General features: G+C 43.4%; 2 protein-coding genes across 4 annotated transcripts in view; both read left to right on the top strand.

The window, feature by feature from the left end:
• ldb3b (LIM domain binding 3b) overlaps window positions 1–3,611 on the top strand; it is a 28,341-nt gene extending 24,730 nt beyond the window's left edge. For both annotated transcript variants that reach the window (XM_061225029.1, XM_061225020.1), the window contains 4 exons: window positions 336–359; window positions 1,941–2,107; window positions 2,459–2,495; window positions 3,042–3,611. In XM_061225029.1, the coding sequence (XP_061081013.1) occupies window positions 336–359; window positions 1,941–2,107; window positions 2,459–2,495; window positions 3,042–3,138 (325 nt within the window). In that variant the 3' untranslated portion in view covers window positions 3,139–3,611. The remainder of the gene's footprint in view (window positions 1–335; window positions 360–1,940; window positions 2,108–2,458; window positions 2,496–3,041) is intronic.
• Window positions 3,612–9,403: 5,792 nt separating this feature from the next.
• Window positions 9,404–27,431, top strand: part of LOC133112032 (bone morphogenetic protein receptor type-1A-like) — a 34,699-nt gene continuing 16,671 nt past the window's right edge. Inside the window, exons 1-2 of one of the 2 annotated variants that reach the window (XM_061222717.1) lie at window positions 9,404–9,698; window positions 20,947–21,079. The gene's annotated coding sequence lies outside the window, so the exon portion shown is untranslated. The other variant, XM_061222724.1, reaches the window with a different exon arrangement.

The raw sequence follows: 27,431 nt of genomic DNA, 5'->3' as shown, positions 1-27,431 counted from the left end.
CACACGTATGACTGTCTTTATGCCTGAAAAGACATACATTTCCATATGTGTCTGTGAAATATGAATACATACATGCATGCATGAGTGTCCAATATATCCATATGTGTATCACATGTGTAAATCAGGAATGACACTTGAATGGAGGTGTTCCATCGGCAAACTCATATCTACTTCTCCTTTTCTCCCCAAAACCCTCAACCCTTCTATCACCAAACCAACCAACATCCACACCTCGCCCTCCATCTCACTTCTGCTCCCCACTGCTCGTTACCCCTCCACCCCTACCCTCCCCCCCTGTGGTTTGGCCTCACCCATTTCCCGCCCTGGTCTCGCAGTGAGGAAGCTGCTTCTCCCCTGGCGTAAGTAGACTGATGGTCATCTCACAGTGGTCTCGAGTCTCTCTCCATCTCTGTCTTTCTAACATGCTCTTCCTGTCTTCTTCTGTCTTTAACTTTCTCATTATCTTAGCTTTGATCTTTTCCTTTCCCCTTCTCTCTCTCTCTCTCTCTCTCTCTCTCTCGCTCTCTCGCTCTCTCTTTCTCTCTCTCTCTCTCTCTCTCTCTCTCTCTCTCTCTCTCTCTCTCTCTCTATGTCTTCTGCTCCGTCTCTCCCGGCTGCTGTTCTCAATCCTTGTGCTGACACATTTCATTCTCCCTCGTGGTTCAGTAAAACAATCCCTGGCAGAGTGATGCATACTCTCACCTCAGCACGTTGATGAAGGAGTGCATTTACAACATTTCCAGCATGTTACAGTACAGTTACAGGGGGGAGGATCAGCTCAATCAACACTAAAGCATAGTAGTATCGTTGGACACACACACACACACACACACATAGACACACATTTACATGTGCACATTCACAGTTCTATTAGCACATGACTTGTGATGAAGTAACTCAACTGTCTCAGTAAAATGTTTCCAGTTCGAGTTGTTGTCCAAGGCTTTTACCACCATATGAACCTATTGCTTTCATTCCATTCACGTTCTATTAATCTTTAAGGATTGCCCATTTCAGGACTGAAGGTTGTTCTGAGAATGGTCCTATTTTGCCCTCCTGTTAAAGAAATGCTTACTTGGTATGAAAAAACCGGCAATATTTTCTTAGACGGGTCCTATATAACAATGACATATGACAACAAGATCCTTATGTCATTTTACTTGGTATGTCATGATAATGTGACTTGCTGCATGAATGTTGACATAACACTATATGCCTATTTGTGATTATAAACGTAAGCACATATGAATGCTTATGTCATGCTTATGTAGTGCTTATGAAGGAGATAAATAGCTCTTATGTAGGACCCTTCAAAGAAACTGTTACCCAAAAAACATATCAAATAAATACTGTTAGGTCAGATACATTGCAACCTAGGTGTGCTGTGAAGCAGTAGCTTTCAGTAACGAAGAAAACCATACATGACTGCAGGCTTGAGGGTGAGTATTGAGAGACCTTTACACAGCATTTCCTAGAGGCGCTCGGAACCATACAATCACTCATAAAGCCTCAACTTGCTCATAATCGCTGCCTCTCTTGAGCCATTAAGTTGCACGTAAAAGTGCGGTACGCTGCACTGTGCACAGGGTTGGAGCAGGAAAGACCATCTGTAATACAGCTTCATGGGTTGGAAGGGGAGGGGGGTGTCAGCGTTTGCATGGGGGAACAGGTGCAGGGGGTCAGATTAAAAGTCAGTGATGTGATACTGCTGTGGTTCTCTGGGCTGTGTGGTTGTAGCATGCTCCCTGTCCTGTTAAAGACTGTGGAGTGGGCTTTTTTCTCATCAGGGAAAATGGCAGGGTTAAAGTTCATACACCTGACATGAACACAGCTCTCTATGTTTATAATATAATACTAATTATAACTGGTTAAAAAAAAAGGTATTTCCATGGGTTGCGGAAAGGTCATGCACCTGACATTGGCTCTCCCTGTGGTTGCAGTACGCTTCCTGTTAAAGACCGTCTCATAGACAGTGCTTCCCCAGTGTACCAGGCTGTGATCAAGACTCAGGAAAAGGACCCGGACATGGCTGAATGGGCTCGCCGTGCCGCCAACCTGCAGTCAAAGTCCTTCCGTGTCCTGGCCCATATTACAGGCACCGAGTACAGTGAGTCAAGTCTCCCTCTCAGCCTCTCTCTCTCTCTCTCTCTCTCTCTTTCTCTCTCTCTCTCTCTCTCTCTATCTCTCTCTAGACAGAAATGAGACAGGGTTCCCTGAATAACTGAAACCTTGCAAGAAAACCATTCAGTTATGTCAGAGCTACATTGGGGCTGATGTATACTGGTGAAAGCATACACTTGTAATACATAAGCAAGCTGCAGCAGCCATGACTTCATGGCCTATGTTTTTCTCAAGACTTCTTCATCTTAATTATTTCTTTACCCATCCAACTTGAAAAAATTATGAATATGTGGGATGCAGAAACATTTCTCCTGCTTTCTCTTTCTACCTCTCTTAGTGCAAGACCCAGATGAAGAGGCCCTAAGGAAATCAAGGTAGGCCATCAGTAGTAGTGTCAGTGGTGGTGTTTGAGTCCGTGGCCTTTTGGATATTGCATGCTCATTCCAAAAGCATTTGCAATACTGTTACACCCGATATAGTTGCATACTATACCAGGGCGACATGGCTCAGGCAGTAAGAGCAGTTGTCTGGCAGTTGGAGGGTTGTGGGTTCGATCCCCCGCCCGGGCTGTGTCGAAGTGTCCCTGAGCAAGACACCTAACCCCCAAATGCTCCTGACGAGCTGGTCGGGGCCTTGCATGGCAGCCAATCGCCATCGTGTGTGAGTGTGTGTATGAATGGGTGAATGGAGAAGCATCAATTGTACAGCGCTTTGGATTAAGGCGCCATATAAATGCCTGCCATTTACCATTCACTATAAAAGCAACTGAATCAAGTGCAAAATGATACCATTAAGGCAGTTAACGTGGTGCTACTTACAGTCTAAGATTCCCACTGTTAGAGCCCTAGCCATGGAGTTCACAACCCCTAACCCATCTCTTCTCCCTTGATTTTTTCACCCCCTATTTCTTTACATCCCAGGGAAAAGTTTGAACTGGAACTGAGAGGCCCACGATTCACCAAATTGAGGAAGTGGCATCACGGCCTATCAGCGCAAATCCTTAACGTGCAGGAATAAGTCCTCAGTGAAGGCGACAGACGGACAGAGTAACCGCATTGACGCAGACAAGTTGAACAGTTTGGCAAGAAGAGGAGCAGAGAGGGGAAGACTTGAATAAACGCAACTGGAATGTGTGTTAGAGTGGTAGAATAGCCCAGAAGAAAACATGAAACGCTGAAAGCCCTGAAAGTGCTTGTACTTCACTTTGTTTTGTGTTTTTTTTAGTTCATATATCCTTCCGCCACCGTAAGGACATATCCTTCAGCCAGTTAACAAATGGTAATGATGTAGTGCTCTGCTCTTTCCTTTTTCTTTTTTCTTTTGGCTGTTCAGCTGATCCTAAAAGAAACATATTACTACTGTACAAAAAAAGAATTATGAAAGAACTTATTGTATTTTCTCCCTTATTACGTTGTATTTTCTCCCGTACAATCATTAATGTAAGAGTTCATTAATGTGAATAAATACCACTTTAAATGAAGTGAGCCACATGGATGCTTTTGTGTCAGCTTTGTGCCTGAGTTGCAATTGGAAAACTTTTATTTTTACTTTTAATTTTTACTAATACTAAAACATTACTGCTACTACAACTTTTTTTCTACATTAGTGTGTCAGTAGAAAAGAACATAGACCACTTTTCTGATAAAAACCTGATTGCCACTTTCTGGGATTATCTGGAAAGTAAAAAAAGGACTGCAGCAGACATGTTCTCAGATATGCAGAAAAATTAAACATCTAAGACCATCTGCCTAAGACTTTTGCACAGTATGGTCTATATAGATTTAGTGACCGCTTTATTAGGTAGACCTGTACACCAGCTTGTTTAGGCAAATAATGCAAATCTGCTCACCTGCATCTAATATGTGTATCAGTATTCAATCTTTTTTGAGCTTATCTATTGACTTACGTATGTATTTTAATATTAAAAGTCAAAATGTATTAGGCCATACACTATAGATGTACTGAGTAACAATGTATGTCTTGACATACGTATGCATATACAAACAGAGCTGAATCAAGAGCAAGTGTCTGTATGTGCATATGCGTCTGTTTTCTTTTTTTCATTCTAATTCTAAGACCCTGTGTAGAGATTTCGTAGAAATATTAAATCAGTACCAAAAAAAAAACCACTCCTGGAAAAAAAGTTTGGGCTTGCTAAAGCATGTCTAATCACAACATAAGCAGGTTTCTTCTCCTTTTCTGCAGAAACAAAGGCAATAGAGGGAAAAGCATATTTGCATGTTTTAACAGGGAAGCAGATGTGGCACAGCCAAAGGGTGTGAAGGCTGTTGCCAACTGGACCATGTGCATATGTGCGTGCGCTCGAGGAGAAATACAAGTAATTTTGTTATTCAAACAAACTGAGCTTGCATGTAATCACAGGTCACATCAGGCCAGCCCAGGCTGTTAATGATAAAAGCATTAGAGGGCTTGGCCACGTATTTACATTTTTCTTTTCTCAATATGAGATGACAGGCACACAAAACAACATTTTCTACCGACTCTCTATCATCACCCAGAACTGATTACAAATCTTATAATCCCAGGTACACATGTGCCTAGTTTAGCAGGATTACACCCTGTGGCATCAGCATAACGGCATTTTACGTAACTCTCCCTCCCTCAAAGGGAACGGAGGCCATCAATGCCTCCACCCTTGGCCACTGCCAGGCGATCAGTGGATTATGCTCCAGGTTTGGCTGAGTTTGTCTTGTTTTCCAAAGGCTTTTTTCCAACTGCTTTTTCCTCAAAAAGGCTTTGTGTTGAAAGAAGTGTCAATGAAACGGTGGTTCAGAGAAAAAAATTCTATGGAATCTGTTGAACAAAGTTGTGCGCTAAACTTAGTTAGAATGGCAATATATCAGTGCACTCTGACATTTCTGCAGCAGGGCAGCATATTTATGGTCCAGGCCTGATACAGGATCAATCTTTTAACTAAACAATATCGGGAAGGATTTGAGTTACATCACCTGACATCGGCTGTTTGGGTCCAAAAATATGGATCTACTGGATAAATAGTTGCCAATCTCTGCCAGTCTCTGCATCAGTAAGGATTATTATTATTATTAGGTGGTACAAGTATGAATAGATTCCTGGGCTTATTCCAAACAAAACATATATTTCCGATTTAACTTGCGTCTGCCAAATAATCTTTCCATTTTTAATTTTTTCAAAATTTGGTATCTTCCAAGTCTCCAATAGGATGTTCAAAGATCAAAAGATATCTTTAAAAACATGGCCGCCATCAGTCAATCAGATATAAACAGCCATTTGACAGGCTTACTAATGTTCAATCATCATGTGTATGTTCATTTCTAGACTTTAGGGGGCGCTATAGCAGCTTTAGCAAATGTGCATGATTTCCAAGAGTGCATCTTTGACTACGGTTATAGGAAAATCCTGTAACTTACATCAGTAGATCCTCCTACAGGTGAACAACTTTGCTAAAAGAAATTATGTCGGCATCCCTTTCATTTTTCCACCATTTAGAAAAAAATTAAAAATAAAATCTTCTTCTATAAATGTAATTTAATCTTCACCAAATTTTTACATAGAGTATGCTGGGATTTTTGGGATATTACAAACCATTTGTCCATGACCGAACAATTATTTGTTGCGGGTGTAGCCATTCACAGCTGTAAATCTTACGTCTTATCCTTACCAAACACCTATGTAGTCTATGATTCTCTGGACAAATTATATATGCCTATAGAACTTTGGGGGTACTGCCTTCTTAGACCAAGCTTCTTAAAAACGTCACTGCTTCCTACTGGCACAGTGGTCCAGAGATTAGCTCAATTGCCATCAAGAAAGATTTGAATCCAGTCTGTATGTTGTTTGCATGTTTTCCAGGCACCTGCGTCGGTTTGCTTTATTGCATTTGATGATCTTACCAAGGTCCAATCATCTTGAAATTTGGTCAAAGTGGACTACTGGTCAGTGTGTTCGGACAAATACTTGGTGACAATTGGCCAATAGGGTCATAGAAGGTCATGTCTGAAAAAAATATGGCCACAATGAGCCAGTCAAAATTCAGCAGTCATTAAAACTTGGTGAGAATTGACCAATCGGTAGCGCAAAGGTAATACGTACAGTGGGGTCCAAAGGTTTGAGACCATTAGTGAAAATGCTTCTATTTTGCATTATTTTCTAATGTCATACAAACCTTTTCATTATTTTATTATCAGCATAAACATTTAAATGAAAAGTTGAATTTATTTTACTTAACGGCAACATGCACTCGAGCTGGCATGGACTCCACAAATTGGTTCAAAAACAGATGATCCATGTTTTTCCAGCATTATTTGACAATGTTCAAAAGAGCATCTTGTGATATTACTGAATGCTTGTCTTCAAGTGCCCCCATAAATATTCAATGCTCTTCTTTGGTCTTCAAGTAGTTCTTGCACAGCTTTGAAGTACAGTAATAATTTTCTAAATCTTAAAACTTTCTGTGTATTTACACAATTACATGAAAGATACATCCCAGGTTTTCAATGTGGTCTCAAGCTATTGGACCCCACTGTATATCAACATTTCAAGTGCTTCAACACATGTATTTATCACTGCGTTTGCACTGTCATCAGCTTTATTGAACCATATGTGTCTATGCCTGGAGAACAAATGTGCTTCAATGACCCACCATGTCCCCCATATTGGATTTCAGCAAATTTCTTGAGAAACGCTTAAAATGCTTCTTCTCCTAGACAAATTTGCATGAATATTGGGTACTGCTTCCTTAGACCAAGCTTCTTCCAAAACATCAAACAACAAACAACCCTGCTGGTGGTCCAGTGGTCCTGCCATTTTGAATGGTTAATTTTCCAGTTTTTCTTTTGTCATTGACAAAACTTCAGGCCAGCATGGATGGTGGCCCAGTGGTTGCCAGGGCTCTTTCTGTGTGGAGTTTGCATATTCGCCGGGTGCCTCCATAGGTTCCCCTTGTTGCTTTAATTGGTTTACAGTTATCCTACCAAAACTAGCATTTGTGAATTAATTGAGCTATTTTCCCTTAGTGTTAGACTGCTGTAGTAAAGCTACAGGCCAACACTTGAGGGATACAAAGTATCTATATATATGTGTGTGTGTGCTACCATACAGGTGTGGTTCCTGAATTAATAACGTCATTAACATCCCAGAATATACCTATATACGATAAGTATATATACAGTATAGTTTGACTGCATAAAAGATGAGACCACAACGACATTGAAACAGGGATGAATGTTGAAACACATTGGTAAAGATTCAGTGATGAGGACAGCTCAACCTGCTGATATTTTACAAGGAACAGACCAACCAGGGTCAGAAGAGCAGACTCTCTTGCCACTATGGAACTGGCAAGCAACTGTATATCAGCTGACTGTAAATTTCAATCTAGAACCTAAGCAGACTATTTCATCAACATCACAGAGTAGGGTACCATAGTCAAGTTGCAGCGCACAAACCACTCATGACCCCTGGCATTGTACGCTCACAAGTACAGTGGTGTTAAGAGCACAGAGTATAGGAGGGAGAACTGTGATGTGGTCAGATTAATCATCCTTCACTATGTTCTTGACAACTGTGCAGTTGTGGCACCAAACAAGAGTGTTTGGTTTCAACAGTGAACAGGTTCAATGGTTGAAATTTCCGAAATGGTGCATGATGCATTTTCAAGGCTTGTTTCATGTACACTCACACTCAAGGCAAGGTTTCTCATTCACCCATTCACACACACACTCACACACCAATGGTCTCATCAGAAACAATTAAGGGTTAGATGTCTTGCTCAGGTGGGTAGCACTGCCGCCTCACAGCAAGGAGGTCCTGGGTTCGAATCCCCGTCAGCCGGGGCCTCTCTGTGCGGAGTTTGCATGTTCTCCCCGTGTCTGCGTGGGTTTCCTCCGGGTACTCCGGTTTCCTCCCACAGTCCAAAGACATGCACGTTAGGCTGATTGGAGAGTCTAAATTGCCCGTAGGTATGAGTGTGTGAGTGAATGGTGTGTGTGCCCTGCGATGGACTGGCGACCTGTCCAGGGTGTATTCCTGCCTTTCGCCCAATGTATGCTGGGATAGGCTCCAGCCCCCCTGCGACCCTGATCAGGATAAGCGGGTTCAGATAATGGATGGATGGATGTCTTGCTCAGGGACACTTTGACACACCCAGGGTGGGATCGAACCGGCAACCCTCTGACTGCCCTTACCTCCTGGGTCAATGTCTCCCCTGGTGTCACATCCTTCCTGTAGACGCATACAGATTCGAAGCCATGGCAGATTAAAGTTACCCTGACAGCATGTGGTGGCTCAGCACCCTATTAAATAATTTCATTGCAAATTGTTATATTTCAGATGCTGTGTAGTATTGCACCACTAGAGGGAGACTTCAGCAGGTTACTGGTGCTCTGAATTTCTGTTACTTCAGTTCAGTCTATGAAAATCAATGAAAATCTGCCGAAAGCATGTGGGACTGTGTGGCACAGTTGGAATGGCATTGAACTCTCCACCTGGTCAGTGCATACAGCATGGCAGTCGATATTAATCAAAAAGTGGAATATGCTGTCATGACTTGCACATGATTGCCATGTGTCTTCAATGTCTCTTTCTTAAATATTTTAAAGTAAGATTTGACTGAGTAATTACTTTATGACTGCATTTTGAATCACTCCATGAAACATGAAAGCAACCAAATGTTAACAGAATGAAAGAAACTGAGTTACATAGGAAAACATGTGTGGAAATATCGTGTTAGGATCACTTCCACTTCCTCGTACAGTTACCACTTTCTTGAAAAATAAAACATTTAAAACCCTAAACGACAACAACCTCAAAGGTGACTTGGAAATTAAGACCTGGGGGGCGTTTCATATAGACCTGCTTTCACAAATCCAAGTTTAGTCTACGCAGTTTGTATTTAAATTGGTGGCATCAAAGTGACTCTTTTTTTTTTTTTTACTGAGAATCTGGTTTAATTGACTGGGACCATGGTTAACTTAAATCGACATGATGGCCAGGGTAGATTGAAATTTGCCTGCTAAATGGTTTAAGGTATGACTAGATGTGTTTCCATGGAAATAACTGCATTTGCATCGTGAAACCTGTAAGTCCAGGTTGTTGCACAATATTACAAAAAAAAATGCTCGCAAGCTCATTAATCTCTCTTCGTTAAACAGACTGCCTAGCCGCACCAAGCAACCCCGTGGTAGCTTTGCCCAGGTCACTAGGTGGCGTATCGTGGCTGTCGCGAAAATTCCCCCTTCCCCCTCAGCTCCTCTCTCGCGCTATCTCTCCGGTAAAAGTCTGGAGTGCTAGGACTGCACTGATTGGAGGGGTCGGAACACAGTGGATCACGTTTATGCATTTGGCTGGAATGTTCCCCCTGCAAGAGGCACAACCAGGATAGTAAGAGAAAGAAAGCACGATTGGTTGGAAAGCGACGCTACTTCAAGCTTTCCTATACAAAACGACTCTTCCTTGGAAAGTATATGTCGTTGCTACAGTTCCATGTAGATTTCCTAGCTGTAGCGACAAAAATATTTGGCTCATCAACAAAGTCTGGAGAACGGATTTAAAAAACGTTTACTGCACGAGAAAGCTAGGTGAGTGGGAATTCCGGATCTTTACGTATTTTCTTTCCGGTTGCGGGAGAAAGTTGTTGTGTTGGCGAAAAAAGAGTTGGCTAAATGTTGCTTTTGCACCGTAAGGACGACTCGTTTGTATTCTTGTGTAACGTTGTTGTAAGGTAGCTGAGTTAATTGCTCGCATATTTTTTATTTGTAACGAATTATGGGTGAATAATTGCGTAGTTGGCATTAGCGAGCTAACTTAGTCTAGTAGCCTAGGTTAGCCTGAAACAGAGTCGTCAAAACATTTAAATGTCCCAGGGCTGGAGTTGACGTATCCTCTATATTTTATCATTATTTAGTATTTTCCATTTTATATCGATTGTGGCAAAATTATGAAGTCTATGGGTGTATCGTAAATGTTGTTACAGGTCAGCGTTGCCAGTACACAAAACAGTCGCGGCAAAACTTGATACGTGGTTAGAGTAAGTTATGGTTGCAGGCAAAACAATGGGATAAAGTTGTAAGTTTTAAGACAGCGTTTTAACCAAGTAGCTAAAGTAATACTATTATGACTAGTTAAGTGGAATACTTGTTTTTTTGCGATTTAGATTACAGTCTTGACAATTGAATACATGTTGATTATCAACGTTTACGCTTAATTATTATTATTTTATCTGTTTTTACCGAGGGGGTTGTTTTATGTGCAACATTTTTCTCCAAACTCTATAATATTGCTCGATAAGAAACTCAGAAGATATCCAAATTGTCTGGCAGACCGCTGTATATGAGAAGGAAAGCCTAGTTATTTTTATTGACGTTCCCTAGGGCTTGCCACGTTTTGGTTTCTTGGAAGAAACTAAAACATCTTTATAATTTAGGATCAACCCAATACCATGTCTTTAACCGTAAAAGCCTCAAAATCAGTACATATCACATTCTTTGTACAACAGTTTAGCTTTATGGAATATCAAGCGTTGTACACTTTCTAATTGTTTTATATTTAATGTGTGTCTTTATCTTGTTTTGTATGCATGCACATTTGATGCCTTTTTTTTGGTGGATGTTTGTGTGGATACATCTCACACAATCTGGTTCCAATATGCTAAAGTAGTGTCCCAATCGAATGCGTAGCCCAGGTGTTTATGCAGCCTGTATTTTTGGGCTTGGTATGTATCATCTTAAAAGAGTCAAGTGAAGCAACAGGAAAAGAAAATGATATAGCCTATTCATGATGTGCAAATCATGATACATTTTGCTATATGTCACCCACTGACAGGGAAAATGTAACTGGTCCTTCAAACCTCTTTTTACAGTTACCTGGAACTGTAAAAAGTGACCAGTTGTACAAGTAGCAAACATCACATAGGCTAATGCCCAGTATTGTTTGGTCAAGACTGGACATTATTGGCTTCTATGTTTTTTTTTCTACAGCAAATAAAAGTGGGTTGCAATCGCTTGCTCTCTTTACAGTTCAGAAAGTGACAGTGAGGGGATTGGTAAGCCAGACTGGGATCCTTTTTCAGTTTTCCCAATACAAACAGGCCCGAACAGCCCAAACAGACTTAATGGGGTCTGCGTTAAGCATGTTTTTTCAAAGAGTAAAAGTTTTTCTGCATTTCAAACATGTCCCCAGCAGACCATTGTCTGATTGTATGTCTGGGTGATCTCACTTTGTTGTTTTTTTTGTTTGTTTTTTGTGCTGAGATGGCAGTGATTCACTATCACCTGTTATAAAAGGTCCCGGGCTGTGTGTGAACCTCCACAGCAAGATAAAAGAAAGGAGGTGCACATATTTCAGCCATGAGGTATACACTTTCAGAGACCTGAGTTCCAAGACTGCTAAAGAAACCAATTTAAGACAGACAGACTACACAAGAATTGAGTATTGGCCACAGTTCTACTGGGTCATTCTGTGAAAAATCAACCAGAGGTGTGGGAGTTCTCAAACTTTGTGTAAATGTTCTTTATATCTTCGATAAAAAATGTCTTCAACATTAGCCTCATTGGATTTGTTGTTCTAGAGCTATTGACTTTTAAATAAGGGTTGAGTCCCACCCAAAAAGCCACACACTAGTGGAAATTGTGATTTGTGTCGATTTTGGAGCGCCGTATCTTTGGCATTTAAAGCAGGGAAAACCCCTGAGAATGTGTAGCCTGACACAATTTCTTGTCTACTTTCAGATTATTTTGATTTTCATTATGGGCTACTGCTCAGAAAAAAAAGTTATGGCATTCAGAAATGATAAATTGTGCAATAACTTCACAACCCCCCCCAACACCACAGGATAATGGTTTGCAGTATACAGCATGCATTTACATTTTATTGTAAAGCAATTTTTTCCGCTTGTCTTGTCAGAATCAACCTTCACTGTTCACTGGTACAAGGGAGATAAATAAGTTGTGGTGTGGCTCACGGAGACTTATGAGCATTGTGCCGAATTAGTCATTTCTTTAAAAGCCGCCCTGGCTGTTTCATATTAACTCGGCTCTGTTCAGGTAATTGCGGTTGGTGGGTTGGTGTCCATGACGTGGTTGAAAAAGCCAGAGGAACAGACTTCCTGTCATTTTCGTTTTGAAGGCCTAAATGCGACATTCCCTTGCCTTCTGACAAATTAATGCTCTTGGGAGTCTTAAGTGCAGCACAAGGGCCAACCAGCAACCCCTCTGTCACGGGAAATACAGGGAAAACGAAGGAAACTTCAGGAATGGGAATGGGGGTGGGAGGGGGGTCAGAAGGTGTAAGGGGGGTGTGTAGCTGAGAAAAGCACGCAGGGTAGGCTACTTTGTGAGCTGTGGAGTGGTGGTAGCTGGGATTAAAGGCAAAATACATTTGATTTCCTCCTTAAAAGCTACTATTTTCTTCCACCCCCACCCCCCCTATAATATTGCCATTATCAAAAGAAAATAACATCAAAACCAGTGTTCTTTTTCTTCGTTCCTGGCCGTATGCAGCCATCTCTCCAGCAGGCATGTGCAAATGTGCTTTGAGTAGGGAGCTGGGGTGGGGGGAGGGATTGAGTTGCCTTAGAAGTGACTGTTTGGGGGGGTGGAGTGGACGGATCGCGTTTCAGCTCCTGAGGTTTTCCGTCTGCTCTTTGCTCCCCGGGTTGTCGGTGCCACGGCTGGGCCTCAGCTCACAGCCTGGCGGGCTCCAGCTCGCCTGGCACCCCCAGTTTAGTACTCTTTGCTATAATGTGTGATATGGTTAGAGGACACGCATTTGGAGGGATGTTTAACTATTCCTCCATGCAGTACATTTCAGAATCATTGAGATCCTTGGGATAGCCCCCTCATGGGATTTAAGTCGAGTCGGAGATGGTCATTGCAGAATATGGTTGTCGTTTTTACTTAACCATTTCTGTGTGGATTTTGATGTATGTTTGCCGCCATATTTGTCAGTAGGTATGGGGTGCTTCCACCATTTCGCCTCCAAACATGTTGATGGTGTGTATGGCCACAACGTTCATGGCCCTTCCCCCTACCTATAACCTAACACTGAGACCCCTCACAATTTCTATGAAAGGGTAGCTGACACTGGCCATAGCCCTCTTGCATTGCTCGAACTCACCGGATCCGGTGGCAGATATGCGGGTTATATCACGGCCATTTTGTTTTGAGCCCCCAAGACACTTCAGAGCCCCCTTTCCTGTCATTTTATGATTGTTCCCAACCTCCACAGGACAGAGCGCTTTCGGCCTTCCCTTTCTGAAGCGAGTCCATTCCGAATAATGGTGGGAATTTGTCCACACAAACAATACGGCAGCAGTCCTCAAATTCTGATGCAATGATGCGATGGGGCCCGTGCAGTCTCTTCATGAAAGCAGCAGTGTTCCGTCTGCCTTGCGTGCGTCTCAGAGTGCTTAACATGATCTGGCAAATGTGGCCTTTAACCGTTTCATGTAGCAATATCAAAAAGCTATTTTAAGATGCAATTGCAGGGACGGACCCGGCCCTCCCACTGCGCAGCAGTTTCAGCCCTTCTTGGCGGAAGCAGGATGCTGAACCGCCAACTTGTGGGTTCCGCTCTGCGCTGGCCAACTAAAAGGCATAGAGCTCCCGTTCCATCCACCGTTAGGAGTCTAAGAGTCTGTCGAAGGGAGCGAGTGTGACGTAGAGATGGCCTTATTTTTCTACTCTCCTACTCTCCACAGTTTCCCACAATGTTGCCATTGGCTTTAAGTGTAATTTAACTGTAATTTTTTCGTAGGTTGCTGTGTTATTGAAGTGAATAATGTGCACTTGTCAGCGTGTGAATGGTAAATGAGTGCCTGGTACTGATGGGATGCAGTGCATATTATCGGATCTTAATTCATTAAGAATGTCCTTTATTAGTGCCTTTTCTTAGGGTAGTTCCAATGCACAGTGGGGTTTTCTTTTTCTGATTGGCAAGTATGAGTGGGAATCTGCTGGGACCTCATGATACGATGTTATCCTGATACTTGTTGTGATACGATACTATTGCCATTCTTTCTGTTTTTGCAATTCACTAAGCTAAGCTTCTAAGCTCATTACTGCGATATTTAACTAATAACTTAACTATATTTTATTAATTTGTTCCTCACTTGACTGCAGGAGCATTCTATTATAAGAGTGGACATCTGGACACATTTGTTTTTACCCTAAATCAGGGATTGCTAGATTTAAGGTAGCTATATGGGAGATTTCACTGAATCATGATAAATTGCAGTGGTTTAGATTTTTGAAATCTGGCTTCTTGGGGTGCTGTCAAACAATTTCAGTGTAGTGTGTCAATCAAACAATAATTTCTATCCAACGTTGACATATCTTGTGCCCTGTTTCATTTTTATGGTGTACAGATGGCAACCTGTAAGAATAATGAATTTGAATAAGTAAGTAATTAATGTGCAGTGACATTTAGAGAATGAAAATGGAAGTAATCAATGAGAATCGTTTAACTCATCCAATTGCAGCACTATTAGCAGTTCTGAGCATGCAGCAGTTGTAGACCTTCTGCTGTTTTGTGCATGCGTTTGTGCATGCGTAATATGTAACGCTCTTACATTGAATATCTTGGTTACGTTAACACTGAGCTAGCGAAGTAGTTTGGTGTGAATATGTGCCATATTTCTACAATTTGGCAAGATTCCACAAACTATATCGTGCTGTATTGTTGGGCTGTGTTGACTCCCATCTGTTTTTGCTACGATGGCTTACTGATGGCTATTGATGGTGGGAAAACATACTGCGAGACCATTTTGACCCTCGATCCAATTGAATTTTAGAACAAAGTTGTGCAAGTGGCAGTGAAGGCTGGCTTGCTACTTGGCTAGAATGAGAGGGGCAGTAATGTCAGGGCAGTTTAAATTTCTTCCACAAGTGACCATGGTAAGAAAGGGATGATCCCCAGAGAGATGAGGTGGTTGTATGATGTCACTGCACTCTGCGGTGGTTCTTTGGAATCAATTGAAATCGATGTGTAATATGCAGCTTATTCTTTCTTAGTTAAAAATCTTCTGTGCCATTTTCTGTGTGAAGTAGGGGATATGAGCCAAATCCAGAAGCCTAGCTTGCGTTTAATTTTTTTATTTTTTTATTATTTTCTGGGAATGGTGTCATGTGATAGCTTCAGGAGGGGCTGTGTGGTTGGCACAAGCACACCTAACCTACCGTGTGTGTGTGTGTGTGTGTGTGTGTGTGTGTGGGCTTTTCCCTGTACAGGGCTTATAGAGCTAGCTCACTATACGCTGCAGCCTGCCACTACAGTTTCCCTCACTCCCAGCACACAGTATGGGCAGATCACATGATTGCACAACATATGTGGGGGTGGGATTCCCACTCTCTTCCATGGACTCGAATCAGCCAGGTGTTGGTGATTGTGTGTGTGTGGCTTTTTTTTTCCTGACTTGGGAATGTAGTCTTAGTTTACAGCAGGCTGGCGCCAGGGCCAGCAAGTCACCCTGGAAATGTGCAGTTCTCCCACTGTACCAGACGGGCCTCGCGAAGTGGCGGGGGCTGAGATGAGGAGTTTTATTGGCTGACAGCCTACTGGCCCCCGCAAAAACAGTGGAGTCTCGGTACCTTCCCGTGTCAGTCACTGGCCAGGTACTGAGAGCTAATCATGAGAGCTCTCGCGCTGGCTGTCCGCCCGGCAGGAAAAGTAAACACAGGCGTACAATGGAAATAATAAGCAAGTGCAGGCAACTGACAGCTTGCTTTTGCTTTGGGGCTACTCACTCTACTTTTTTTTTTTTCTCACTTTTCACTCTCCTTGTGTGTGTGTGTGTGTGTGTGTGTGTGAAGACAGCAACCGGAAGTAATGTACATCTCCACTAGCTGCCTGAATAATCTCCTCAAAGTGTGCCATATTCTTTCCTATTCCCTCTTTTCCTAACCTCCCTAAATTCACGCTCTTTCTCGCTCATCATTCTTTCTTTCTCTCTCTCTCTTTCTCTCCCTCACATGCCTGCACTGAAGCACACGCATGCACACAGCCAACACCGCCTGCATTCAGCTCTGTGATGTGGTGCAGGCTGAATGTACGTATTGGACCCTTGGCAGGGATGTCTCCCTGTAGAAATGTGAAATGTAGCTATAACTTGCACCAGATGTGACTGCTACACATATAGGAAATGTGTTTGAGGTTTGATGATTAACACACACACATACGCACACACACACCGCACCATGTGAGCATGTTGAGTTCAGGTCTGTAGTCTCACACTTACTAGATCCAGGAGTGATGTAGGGTTGATTGAGGAAATTTACTGTGAATGTGCACCATGTACACTCGCACAGTAAAAGGCTACGGGGTGCAGTATACAAAGACATGAGTAGGATTCATAGCGTCAGCAAATTACATGATATAGGCCTATTTTGTAATTGGGTGCATCGTTGTTGTTTTGGCACTGTTTTCCAACCCTATGTATAAAAATGGCTGCAATTCCTACGGGGGTCACCAGATAACACTGTCAGTGTGCACTTCAACCTTGTATTCATTGTAGGGGTGTGAACGGTTAAAAACTGAAACTTGAGTTGTAAACGTTTACAGAAAATTATTAACCGATAACCAATCTTTTTCTAAGCTGAAACGTTACGCTCAGGTTAAAATAAATGCACTTTCACCACCACAAAATGCTGAAATCGGTCAGACAACTGAAAGAAAGATAACTTCCTGTTTACGTTCCACACAAGCAATTGACAGGCTAGTTCTTGCAAGCAATCATTGACTATTTCAGGTGGTTAAGAATGCATATTATAGTTATGAATTTCTGTGTTTTTTAAATCTTTAGCTGTGGTTCACTTCACGGAGAACGTTTATTCGTTGACACGCAAATTCATACTGCCGACAAACGTACATGGCTTCCACTATGCATTATCTACATAAAATACTTGGACAAATGTTACTTGCAACATTACTAAGTTGGCAAGTTGAAAAATACATCATATTGTGACCATTTTGAAATCTGATAAAATGTAGGCTATCAACAGGAAAATGCTTAAATTGATTCATTAGTCCCATTACCATTGAAATCAAGGCTATTTGGCGGCCATCTTGAAAACATCTCACCATTTCAGATGGTTTTCTCAGTGTCAAAACTGACATTCAGAGCCATTTCAGATGAGAACAAATGTGTTATGATTAAATTTAATTGGGAAGTGTATTGTCAAACAATGTGCATTACAGACTTCACATCCATGATGCAATGGTGTCACATCCATAATACTGATATCTGCTCATAAAAATTTGCAAGCCGCCCTACATCCATAATGCATGTTATTTGTCACATTTTCTCAGGCTTAACAATATATAAATATATATATATAGGGTGCTATGATGCTATGCATTCATATTTTTTATCATGTACGGATTTAGTTTGTCATTTTGACCTTATAATGTTGACATTTAAATAGAGCTATTTAAGATGGCCCAAAATAAAGTTTGAAAACTCAATCAAATTTTTATCAGTAGTTATGACTCCTAGCGGTCATAACCAGTATCGGTTACATGGTTAACTGTTTATAAAATGGGATCGTAACTGTTTAGAAAAACTGATGATCTGTAATGCATTGTTTCATTTCAAATTCAATGTGCTGGAGTACAGAGCCAAAACAACAAAATTGTGTCACTGTCCAAATACTTACAGAGTCCACATACAATAATTGCAACTGAGAGGCACAGTCCAGCAATCCAGTTGAACCCTTTCAGTCTCAAGCCCAAAATGAAGTGGCTTTTGGGGTTTTTGCTTTGGTTGAGTCAATTTAGTATGGTTTTAAATCGGGGCTCAAAACCGTAGTATTGCGGTCATTTCGATTGGTTGATAAGGTATAGCCGAAGGTTGAGAGTGTCGTATGGCACTCTTGGGACTGAAAGGGTTACATTGCACAAACTTCTCCCAGAAGAAGATAATATGGTGAGGAGAGCTGCCATTCAGTCTGTCTAGCCTTGTAATTTTGGAACTGTGAAGTGTTGGACTTTGTGAAGTCAGGTTGGTTGAGAGCATCTTTGAAATGAATTTTAGGCCTATGTATTGCTCTCACTCAACCTGGCTTTACACAGCTTAGTCCCACACTTTGCAGTTCCGTAATTGTAGACATCTCAACATATTTGCTGAATTCACATTGGCCTCCTTGTTTGCAGGTATTCTGTTCACTTTAAACTCAATTTGAACACACTGGCAAATCACACTGAGATTTTTCTCCAGACAGTAATGCGCATGGTAAGGACTAGAGTGCATCTACTGGCTTTCCCTCTCCAGTTTTTAATTTCGTTTAGAGACCGTTGATTGTTCACTGTGATCACATTAGCTGCCCCCACCAAGCTCCTACATGGTTTAATGTACCCTGGTGCTGTCCTGTTGGTTTTGCTAAACCCTCTGGAATTAACTTAAGCGATGGAGTCTTCAGATCTCCTCTTCCTATAACAGCCCCTCTGCTTGCTCTCGCTTTCTCTCCGATGCACACACGCTTCACTTGAGTATGGTTTTCTTTGGTACTTGAGCATTATACGTTTTGTGGCTGCTCTAAGGTCGTTCAACATTCTGTGTGTGTGTGTGTGTGTGTGTGTGTGTGTGTGTGTGTGTGTGTGTGTGTGTGTGTGTGTGTGTGTGTGTGTGTGTGTTTGCGTTTGCGTTCTCTCCTGTATTGCATAATAGAAAATGGTTGCACTACTGCCTTTGCGCAAAGATGACCTGATATAGTTTGTTGGTTAAGACAATGTAGCATAGTTTGGAATGACGGGGTGAGCCTCTCAGTGAGTTCATTTGGCTTTTTAAATATTTTGCTATTCAACTCAGTTTATAAATATGAAATGTGTTTCTTAATCCTGGGTTCAAATTACTGGCTAGACTGTTTGTGGTTGTTGTTTAAATTCAAGTGTCAATTTCTTGAAGAAGGGCAAAAAGGCAATATTTTGGTCTGATGAGGATAATGTTCAGGTTGTGTTTTATCTTTGATTAATGTAAAAGTTTGCCACTGAAAGTGGGTAAGTTCTCTTTGTCAACGTTTGGGAATGGTAGTGGTAGTTTAGTCTTGGTCAGGGTCGAGGGGGTCATTTCTCGAGTGTCCTAGACAAAACATGTCTTTCAGGTTGGTGACGGGATGTCTGATCTGTTACACTCTTGCTCTGCCACCTAACTCCTCGCCCCCCTCCCCCTGCCTCTATTGGTTGAGTGCGCTGAGTTTGCCAGCGCCCTTCCCATCATGATAGCCAAGGTCTGCAGGAGAAATATGTGCTATGCAGTGGTGCCAATAGCCTGAGATGGGCTTTTAATTAGACCGTATTTTCGTAAACCGCTTCTCCTTAACAGACCTTGGTTTGGAAGACGTGCCACAGGTCTCGTTTCATGCAAGCCGTAAGCTCTCTCCTGGAAACCCACCAATGGAAAGCTGAGAATGAGTAGAGGTTAATTAACTTACAGTGCAATATTAGTATCAGTGCAGAGAGTCCATTCTATAGTGTTCCCTTCTCTATCAGTAAGCTATTCTGCACCCCCACCCCCCCATGGAAAAAATAAATAAAAATGGACGCTCTCCTTTTTTTTTTTTTTTCTCCCAATGAAAGAAATGCCTACATGAGCTATGTAATAACCATCAACGAATATGTAGTTGGGAAAGGCTGTGTCTAAATTTGTGTGCATGTGTGCGTGTGAGTGTGAGATATTGCGTCTCTCTCTCTCTCTCTCTCTCTCTCTCTCTCCCTCTCCCCCTCCCCCTCCTTGCTTGTTTTTCACCCCCATGCAGAACTGATCTCTTGTGTAGGTTGAGGCTGATAAGACCATTGATAAAAGACATTTTAAAAGGCTGCAGATGCATTGTCAATAATGCATGGCTTACTCACAGGCTTTTAGCTAAGTGTCATCATTATCCAAACAGTACAGTAACAACACTGTAAGGTTTGCTGGTCATTCATTTAACATTCATTTTCTTTTGAAAAACAACAGTGATATGAAATTTGAGCTAAAAGGTTTCGCACATACTGTTTTTTTGTATGCTATGACAATATCTGGACACTTTGACCCTTAACCTCTGTAAACTAGTTTCAGCAACTACCATTCTACACCAGATATATACTGCTCCTTCTACATGCATCTCTTGGTACATTTGATGTTGCCTAGCAAGCACGAGCATTGTGGATTAGCCATTTGTAATCTTGTTGTTGTTTAGATCTAGACTATGTTACTTGGAGGTAATATTAGCCTGAGAGACGTTATGTCTGTTTCCTAGGGGATTGGGCATAGTTTTTCTCTCCCCCCTGTTATTTTAAGATTGACAATGAAAATGTGATTATGCTTTTGGTTTCCCCATTCCTTTTAATGGTGATTAGGGTAGGCTGACGAGGTGTCCGCACACTGTGACTGAATCTCTTCTATGCTGGATTCAGGGATCCAGGGTCAGCCCAATGCAACATGTTGCTACATGCCCTTATGGGTTCTCAGATCCAGTTGCACTAATGATATTACACTTTACGGTTCATGCATTACTACAGAAGAGAGGAGTACTGGCACATTTGGAAACGCATCCCTCTCACGAGCAGCTGGTAGTTTTTAGTTGTCGGACACAGTATTGGAATGTAGTGACAGCCCAAGGAGCCCTGGCCAGCTTGAACATACTCTGTCCTTGGCAGAGCAAAAGGTGTCTCACCACAAGGGACTTCTGGTCATAACGGGCTGTTGACATAGCACATAGCCGAGACTCGACCCTGAAACTGGAGGGCCCAGCTTGTCTGCAGGTATCTCGACAGTTGGCTCTTGTTCCACGTCCTACTACAGAGTGCTTTTATTAACAAGATGGTGCTTTCCCTCCTGTTCTCTCTGTCCTCCAGGCTTGCATGATACTATGCTGACTGATCTTCCCTCCCCACTTTTGGAATGACATCGGTCTGGCCGCAGATGAGAGCGACCAGTGCTGCTGACCATCCACACGCTCTTCCTGGATGTCTTCAGCTCTCTTATAAGGTAGGACACTCCCTTGCGGCTTGTGGTTGAGGGGGCAGGAAACTCCTGTTCACTTCTTCTGGCAATGACTAGACACTAGCTGCTGTGTTGGTCTTCTGCTGTTGTTTGGCCCCCAAACACCGTCAAAATGAGGATACTTGTACCTCTCTCCCCATATACAACAAATGCCTGGATGGTCAGGTTGGTTTTCGACATGGACCTGCCATTTTGGCACAGCTAGGTGTGGGAGTATCATGTTGTTTTCCACTGCAGCATTGCCGTAGGGTAGCATCAGCCACTTTTGGGGTACATATGAAGCATGAGGTTCCCAGTGTGAACCTGGGTTTTTTTTTTTTCTGTATACCTCCAGGAAAACTGGATACTCTACTGCTCTCCTGTCAAGGTTGGATGAAAGTATGAATTTCCATATGCTTTATTGGCCGCGTGTTCTAGCCGTGTTATGCAACCACTCTCTGCCTGTCAGCATAATAATCCGAAGATCTGTCATGATTATTTTTCATATTCGTTTCTAGACGCCACAGTGTGTGTGCGAATGCAGTTTTCTGTGACGAGGTTTGTCCAGTCCAAAGCTTGTCTGCTGCATCCTCAGCAAGTCTTTTTTCCATTTTACTTAGATTATTTGTGTGAGGGAATGAAAGTTTGGACAGAGGGAGGTGGCTGGACGGATGCGCACGGCTACACGCTCTGTGAAAGGGCGTGAGACTGGGTGCACTCGGGAGTGTTTACAGAGCGAAAGAGCCCATTTCACTCAATCACAGCCACATGTCTCCCGAGTCTGACTGCGTGACGCGCCAGACTGACTCCATCAGCCCTGCGCCTATGGGCAGAACTGACACACTCCAGCTCTCTTGCGCTCTTTCTTTATCTACTTTCCCCCCCCCCCCCCCACCCTGTCAAGGATGCAATCAGGCTCTATTAGCCTGACAGGAGATATTCAGTCTTTTAACCCCCCCTCACCCCCCTTCCCTCCCTCCCTCTCTCTTCTGTCTGCTTTGACACGCCACACACACACACACACACACACACACACACACTCGTACACCCAGTCAGCCCGCACACAGCCCTACTCACAAGAGCACGCAACAGTTATGTCAAATGCCTTGTATGTCCCTGCTTTCTGGCTGCGGGTTGGGGTTCAGTGAGGAGTCAGACCGAGGTTGGGGAGGAAGCCAGGCCATTCAAAGTAGCCATGTAAGACAAAGCTTTCTCAGCTTCAGCATTGTTCACTGACTCAGTGTGCCTCTGTATTCTGTCGCAGTCAGACTCTTGTGGATGGAGCAACACCTGCTAGGCCGGTTGTCAGATTCATTTTGGCTCTTCAGAAGCATTTGGGCTGAGGCTGGGAATGTGCTTTCATAAAAGTTCCTGGTTTTATTGTTTCTTTGCCATTCTATTTAGACAAAATGATTTTCAGAGTGCTGTTAACAGTCTTTGCCTCACTGTTCTTGCCGTTTTATCCCTAGAAAAATGTATACATTTTGAAGGAGCTGGCTCATTTTTGCCCGTTGCCCCCTATAGACCTAGGACCCCCCCCCCATAGAGCTGGGACTGTGCTGGCTCTTTATAGCCTTTTCCCAATGTAGAGCTAAAACTAGCCCTATTCCCCCTACACTGTATGTGCTCACCCCGTCCGGGGAAGGAGAATGAACATTAGTTCCCAGGAATGTGACCACAGTGAAGCTGAATTGGCCCCTCTCCTGACCACACCTCCCCTCACTGAGTCCCACCCATCTCTGGCCACTTCATGGCACTCTGGAAGGGGGAGGTGTGTCTTCCTGTGTATTTGTGTTTTCTGTTTAGCCTTGTTTTGGATTTTGACTTGTGAGTCAGCGTGCCGAACCTTTGAATTCACGGCAGAGTTTACATCAGGGTGGTGATATGGAAAGCTCTGTCTGTCTTTTAGTCTCTCAGGCCTGTGTGGGCTCCTGCATGTGTTGGGAAGTGGGCGTGTGTGTGTGTGTGTGTGTGTGTGTGTGTGTGTGTGTGTGTGTGTGTGTGTGTGTGTGTGTGTGTGTGTGTGTGTGTGTGTGTGTGTGTGTGTGTGTGTGTGTGTGTGTGTGTGTCTGTCTGCGTGGGCAGTCACACGCGGGCAGTCACACGCGCAGACTGGTCTTTTATGACGTGCTTTGAGCGGGGCTACTGACAGAAGTGTGCTGAGCGATTGTAACCTTTACAGCTGGACCTGGCCCTGCTTGCCAAGGCTGGAGGCTAGGCCTTTGATCTGGGACCGTACCCCCCACTACCCTTCCTTCCCTCCCCACTGCAGCACTCTTGGTGGGGGGGGGGGGGGGGGGCATGAGTGCCCTCTCCACTCCCCCGGAGTGCATTAGCAGGTAATGGAAAAGTAGCCCTGCCTGTCCAAACCTCCAACGTAGGCACCTCCAGGGAGAGCGCGAGGAGATCTCAGACTCCAGACCGGGGTCGGGGGGGGTGCGGGTGGTGACGCCATAAAGAAACAAAACGGCCCCACCGCCGAGCCCAGGAAACCGAGCCCCGAGACCTGAAATGAGCCTCAACGCATCCCGGGACAAGCCCACAGCGCTCATGATACGGGCGCATTGTAACGCGCGGAGTCGCGGGAGTGTGAAACTGCAGATTTGCAGACAGGCAGGCAGCGCGCCGTATGACGGGGTAATGCTCGTCTGATTGAGCTCCTCGCCTCGTACGGGTCCCTGTGTTTGCTTTGGCGTGAAAACAGGGGAAGGGTGGGTGCGTAAGCTCAATCTGTTCTTTATCGTCGGTTTGTGCACTGATTTCAGTTCATTTGTACAGTTTAGGCTGCTGAGCTCACTGCCCTCCCACCATTTCTCTGAGAATGCAGTGCCATATTGCTCCTCTTCAGAAAGCGGGTATTGCCGGTGGTTACATCTACATATATCGGGTGATCTGTGTAGGAGTTATAAACCTTTTATGCATAGCCCCCCCCCCCTCCCACATTTTATGGGAGCAAAGGTAATGGGACAAATTGATATCATCTGAAATAGTCTTCCTTTAGTACTTGTTTGCAAATCCTTTCTACTTGATATCTGCATTTAGTCATTTAACAGTGTATTTGCCCGCAGATATTGTTTTGATGTGTGATACAGTGGTACGCATTATACTCTCCTGCGGGTAGGTTATCATGTTCTTTGCTGTCATTTCTTGGACCGTGCATTCTCAGGAATGCTTTTTGCGATGCAGTAAGAGGAATGCATTGGGGAAATGTCAGCTAATCATTTCTGTCTTCAGAAATGGCACTTCATTTACTGAACACCGCACTTCAGTCAAAATCGATTGATTCATTCAAATGTACTATGTATTTATCATGCCAAAAATATGTGCCACTCTGCTTACAATCAGTATGCTATTAATGCTAGCCTTTTGCTATCAATTATACTACCAGTTATGCTGATATGCTTAGACTGCTTACGGCTTATATGATAATTAAAAGAACAGTCCACATAAGTATAATTAAATAAGTGCATGAAGTGACAGAAGTGGATAAACGGCTGATCTCCGCATGTAATCCCTTGGAAGATGAATGGGCATGCATACAGTCTTCTCATATTTACACTACCTGCCTAATCCTGAGTAAAATAATGTGTGCTTGAGGTCCCCTTGGATAGAGGTGCCTGATCAATGACATTGTGAGATAATTGTGTTTATACTGTAGTGTGTGTAAACTGGCTTTGGCCTGATGATTGTTTGAAGGGCTGGGGGCTGTGTGAAATTGAGCTGTAGGTCTCTGTTGGAAGAGAAGCTTTCCTAAATGGAAATCTGAGAGCACTCACACCATCCAGGATTACTGAAAAGCCTGAAGAACTGATTACTGGCAGGAGGGTTTTTTTTCTTGGGGGGGGCGGGTGTTGGAATGTGGCAACCTGTGCCACGTTACAGAGCTGCCAGAGATTCCCGTGCCCCCCAATTTATCCCCACAAGTCTGACTTTCAACTTCAAGTAAGTGCTCCCCCTCCCCCCGCATCTTCTTAAAACAAAGAAAAAGAAGGTGGCTTGCTTAAAAACCCTTGAGAGATCTTGTCAACGTCCATCCCCACTCAATCTTTCCACAATCTCATGGTTTCTTCGCTTTTCTTACAATACATTTGCCATCCTAAAGCATGTTTTCTGAAGGAATGAGACAGCCAGCGTATATAGAGGGCCAGTGTTTATTGGCTGGTATATGTGTGTCCAGTTCTTGGGGGCTATTGTCTGTTCCATGCTGGGAAACCAAACACAAGGCCTCGACACTGGCTGGAAGACACTGCTCACTCTTATGGAATGCAGCTGTGCTTAACAAAATAAATAAAAATCAGTGCAGTTGTAGTCAAAACAAAATGAAATCTGTTAGCAATTCTGAAAATCAAACACGAATCGGAATGGACGTGGTGTTTTACATCGTGGAAGGTGCCAGTCCCCTCTCTGCTCTCTCAGGTTTTTTTGATTAAATGCATGTACTTGAGTTAGCTGAAATATCACTGATGCAATATGTGGCTCTGACTCTTGCTGGATTTCGTAGTGTTGAGTTTCCTATTTTTATGATAACAAGCTGGGGGGGGGGTTGAAAATAAAAACAGATTTCCAATTGCATTTTATTCCTGATCATTTAAGAATATGCTGGCAAATACTCCTTTACTCGAGTAAACAGTCCCTTTCCTACTCCATACCGGTGGGGGAAAGTACAGTGTCAGAACGTAAAAGACCTGCCAAAAGTCCTGATTACCCTAATTAGTTCTACCTCCAAGTTCAACAATTGTGCCGTTTAGCAAATCCAGATGACTGGAACAAAATAGCGAGGAGGCCTTTTACGGTATGAACCTGGATTTTTCCACCTGTGGTCTGTATTCACAATTTGGCGTGATACAATGGAGCATTATTTTCCCTCAATCTCCATTACTGGGTCTGCCAAGGCCTTGGCTCTGACAGCCAGCTGGAGTCCCGTAGCTGTTCCTGAACCAGGGGAGCTTGCCGGCGGTCTTTCCAGAGCATCTGGTATGAAATGTGGGGTGTGTGCACCCTGAGTCGATGCTGGCCAATCTGTGGAAATCTCAACCAGATAAAAGTTTGTGTGCGTCTGAGAGAGTGAGAGTGAGAGAGATGAAGAGGAAGATCACAGGAGAGAGAGCAAGAAAGACAGAAGAGTTTTTCTTTTTTAACATTTATTGGGACAATATTCATAATCAGAAAGTATAGAGCTTCAAAGAAAACCTTGCTTCTTTCGTCAACCTTGCTGCTATCATCAACAATGCTTTCTGCCTCCACTGTTCCTGAACCAGTTGTGTTTTTCCTACTTTTCCACTTAGCTAATTTTGCCTGGCCAAAAAATAAAATGTAATAAACCCAGACTCCTCTTTACTAACGGTGTATACCTTGGCCTTCTTCATATATGGTCCCCTTGGAAAAAACATAACTAGTCCTCTACACCGCTAGCAAACCCTCTAGCCTGCCACACTTCACGAAAAATCTCTCCACCCTTTCTTCCTCTCCATAGAACAGGCTGCTCTCCCCCACAATTGCATGACCGAAGACAAAGAAAGAGACCGAGAGACATTTTTTATAAACAAAGTCAAACCACCGGCTGGTGCCCTGGCATAACTATTTTATAGAGTCATCTTCAGAGTCATCAAGCTTTTCAGTCCCACGTGTTCCAATCACTAGATTCTGGTTGTACCACAGTGTGGTCTATAAAGTCTGACACGAGGAATTAATTTGAAACGCGGTCTCCACTGTGTCCCTTGAAACACAGCTGGCTCCAGCGTGCTGCCCCTCGCCTCCGTCACGCAAGGCTGATCCTCTACAAGGGGCCGCTGCACAACGCATGCCATCCATACTCTCAGATAACGGTGACCCCTCTCCTCGTTCTGCTTCTCTTTTAATTAACTGGGGCACCCACCGCCACAGACTGGCTTCTCCATAGGCCCTCTAGCACAGCGTACTTGGTATGTTTATCTCCCGTGATCTTGTGGCTAACTCCCCACCCCCACCCTCTTCACAGTGCGAAGAAGCTTTGTTTTCTGCTCTTGGTGTAGGTTTTTCCTCCCTTTCCAGTAAGACTTGGGACAAGACTGCACAGGGTGGAGCAGCCGCAGGTATGACCTGCTGTCCAGTATAACCAGAGAAGTACTGTATGTGTGAGATGAACAGCAGCTCTTAACAACCCTTCTTCCCTCAAGGATTTTTCCCAATTCTTTTTGATACACTGCCTCCATTTTGTGTCTGGGACAGCGACTGTTTTGTTTGCCACCATGACATTACGCTCGGGGCCTGGTCGTTTGATGTAGTGACGCCCGTGTTCCCAGCAGAGGGTGGTTGGACCACATGGGTGGGATAGGGGAAAGGAACACCTTCCCATGATCAGTTTCTTGGCCTGGGCAGG

The sequence above is a fragment of the Conger conger genome, chromosome 2 (assembly GCF_963514075.1).
Source record: "Conger conger chromosome 2, fConCon1.1, whole genome shotgun sequence".
NCBI classification, from domain to species: Eukaryota; Metazoa; Chordata; class Actinopteri; order Anguilliformes; family Congridae; genus Conger; species Conger conger.
Note: the sequence above shows the minus strand (reverse complement) of the source record. Positions and strands in the feature narration are given on the sequence as shown.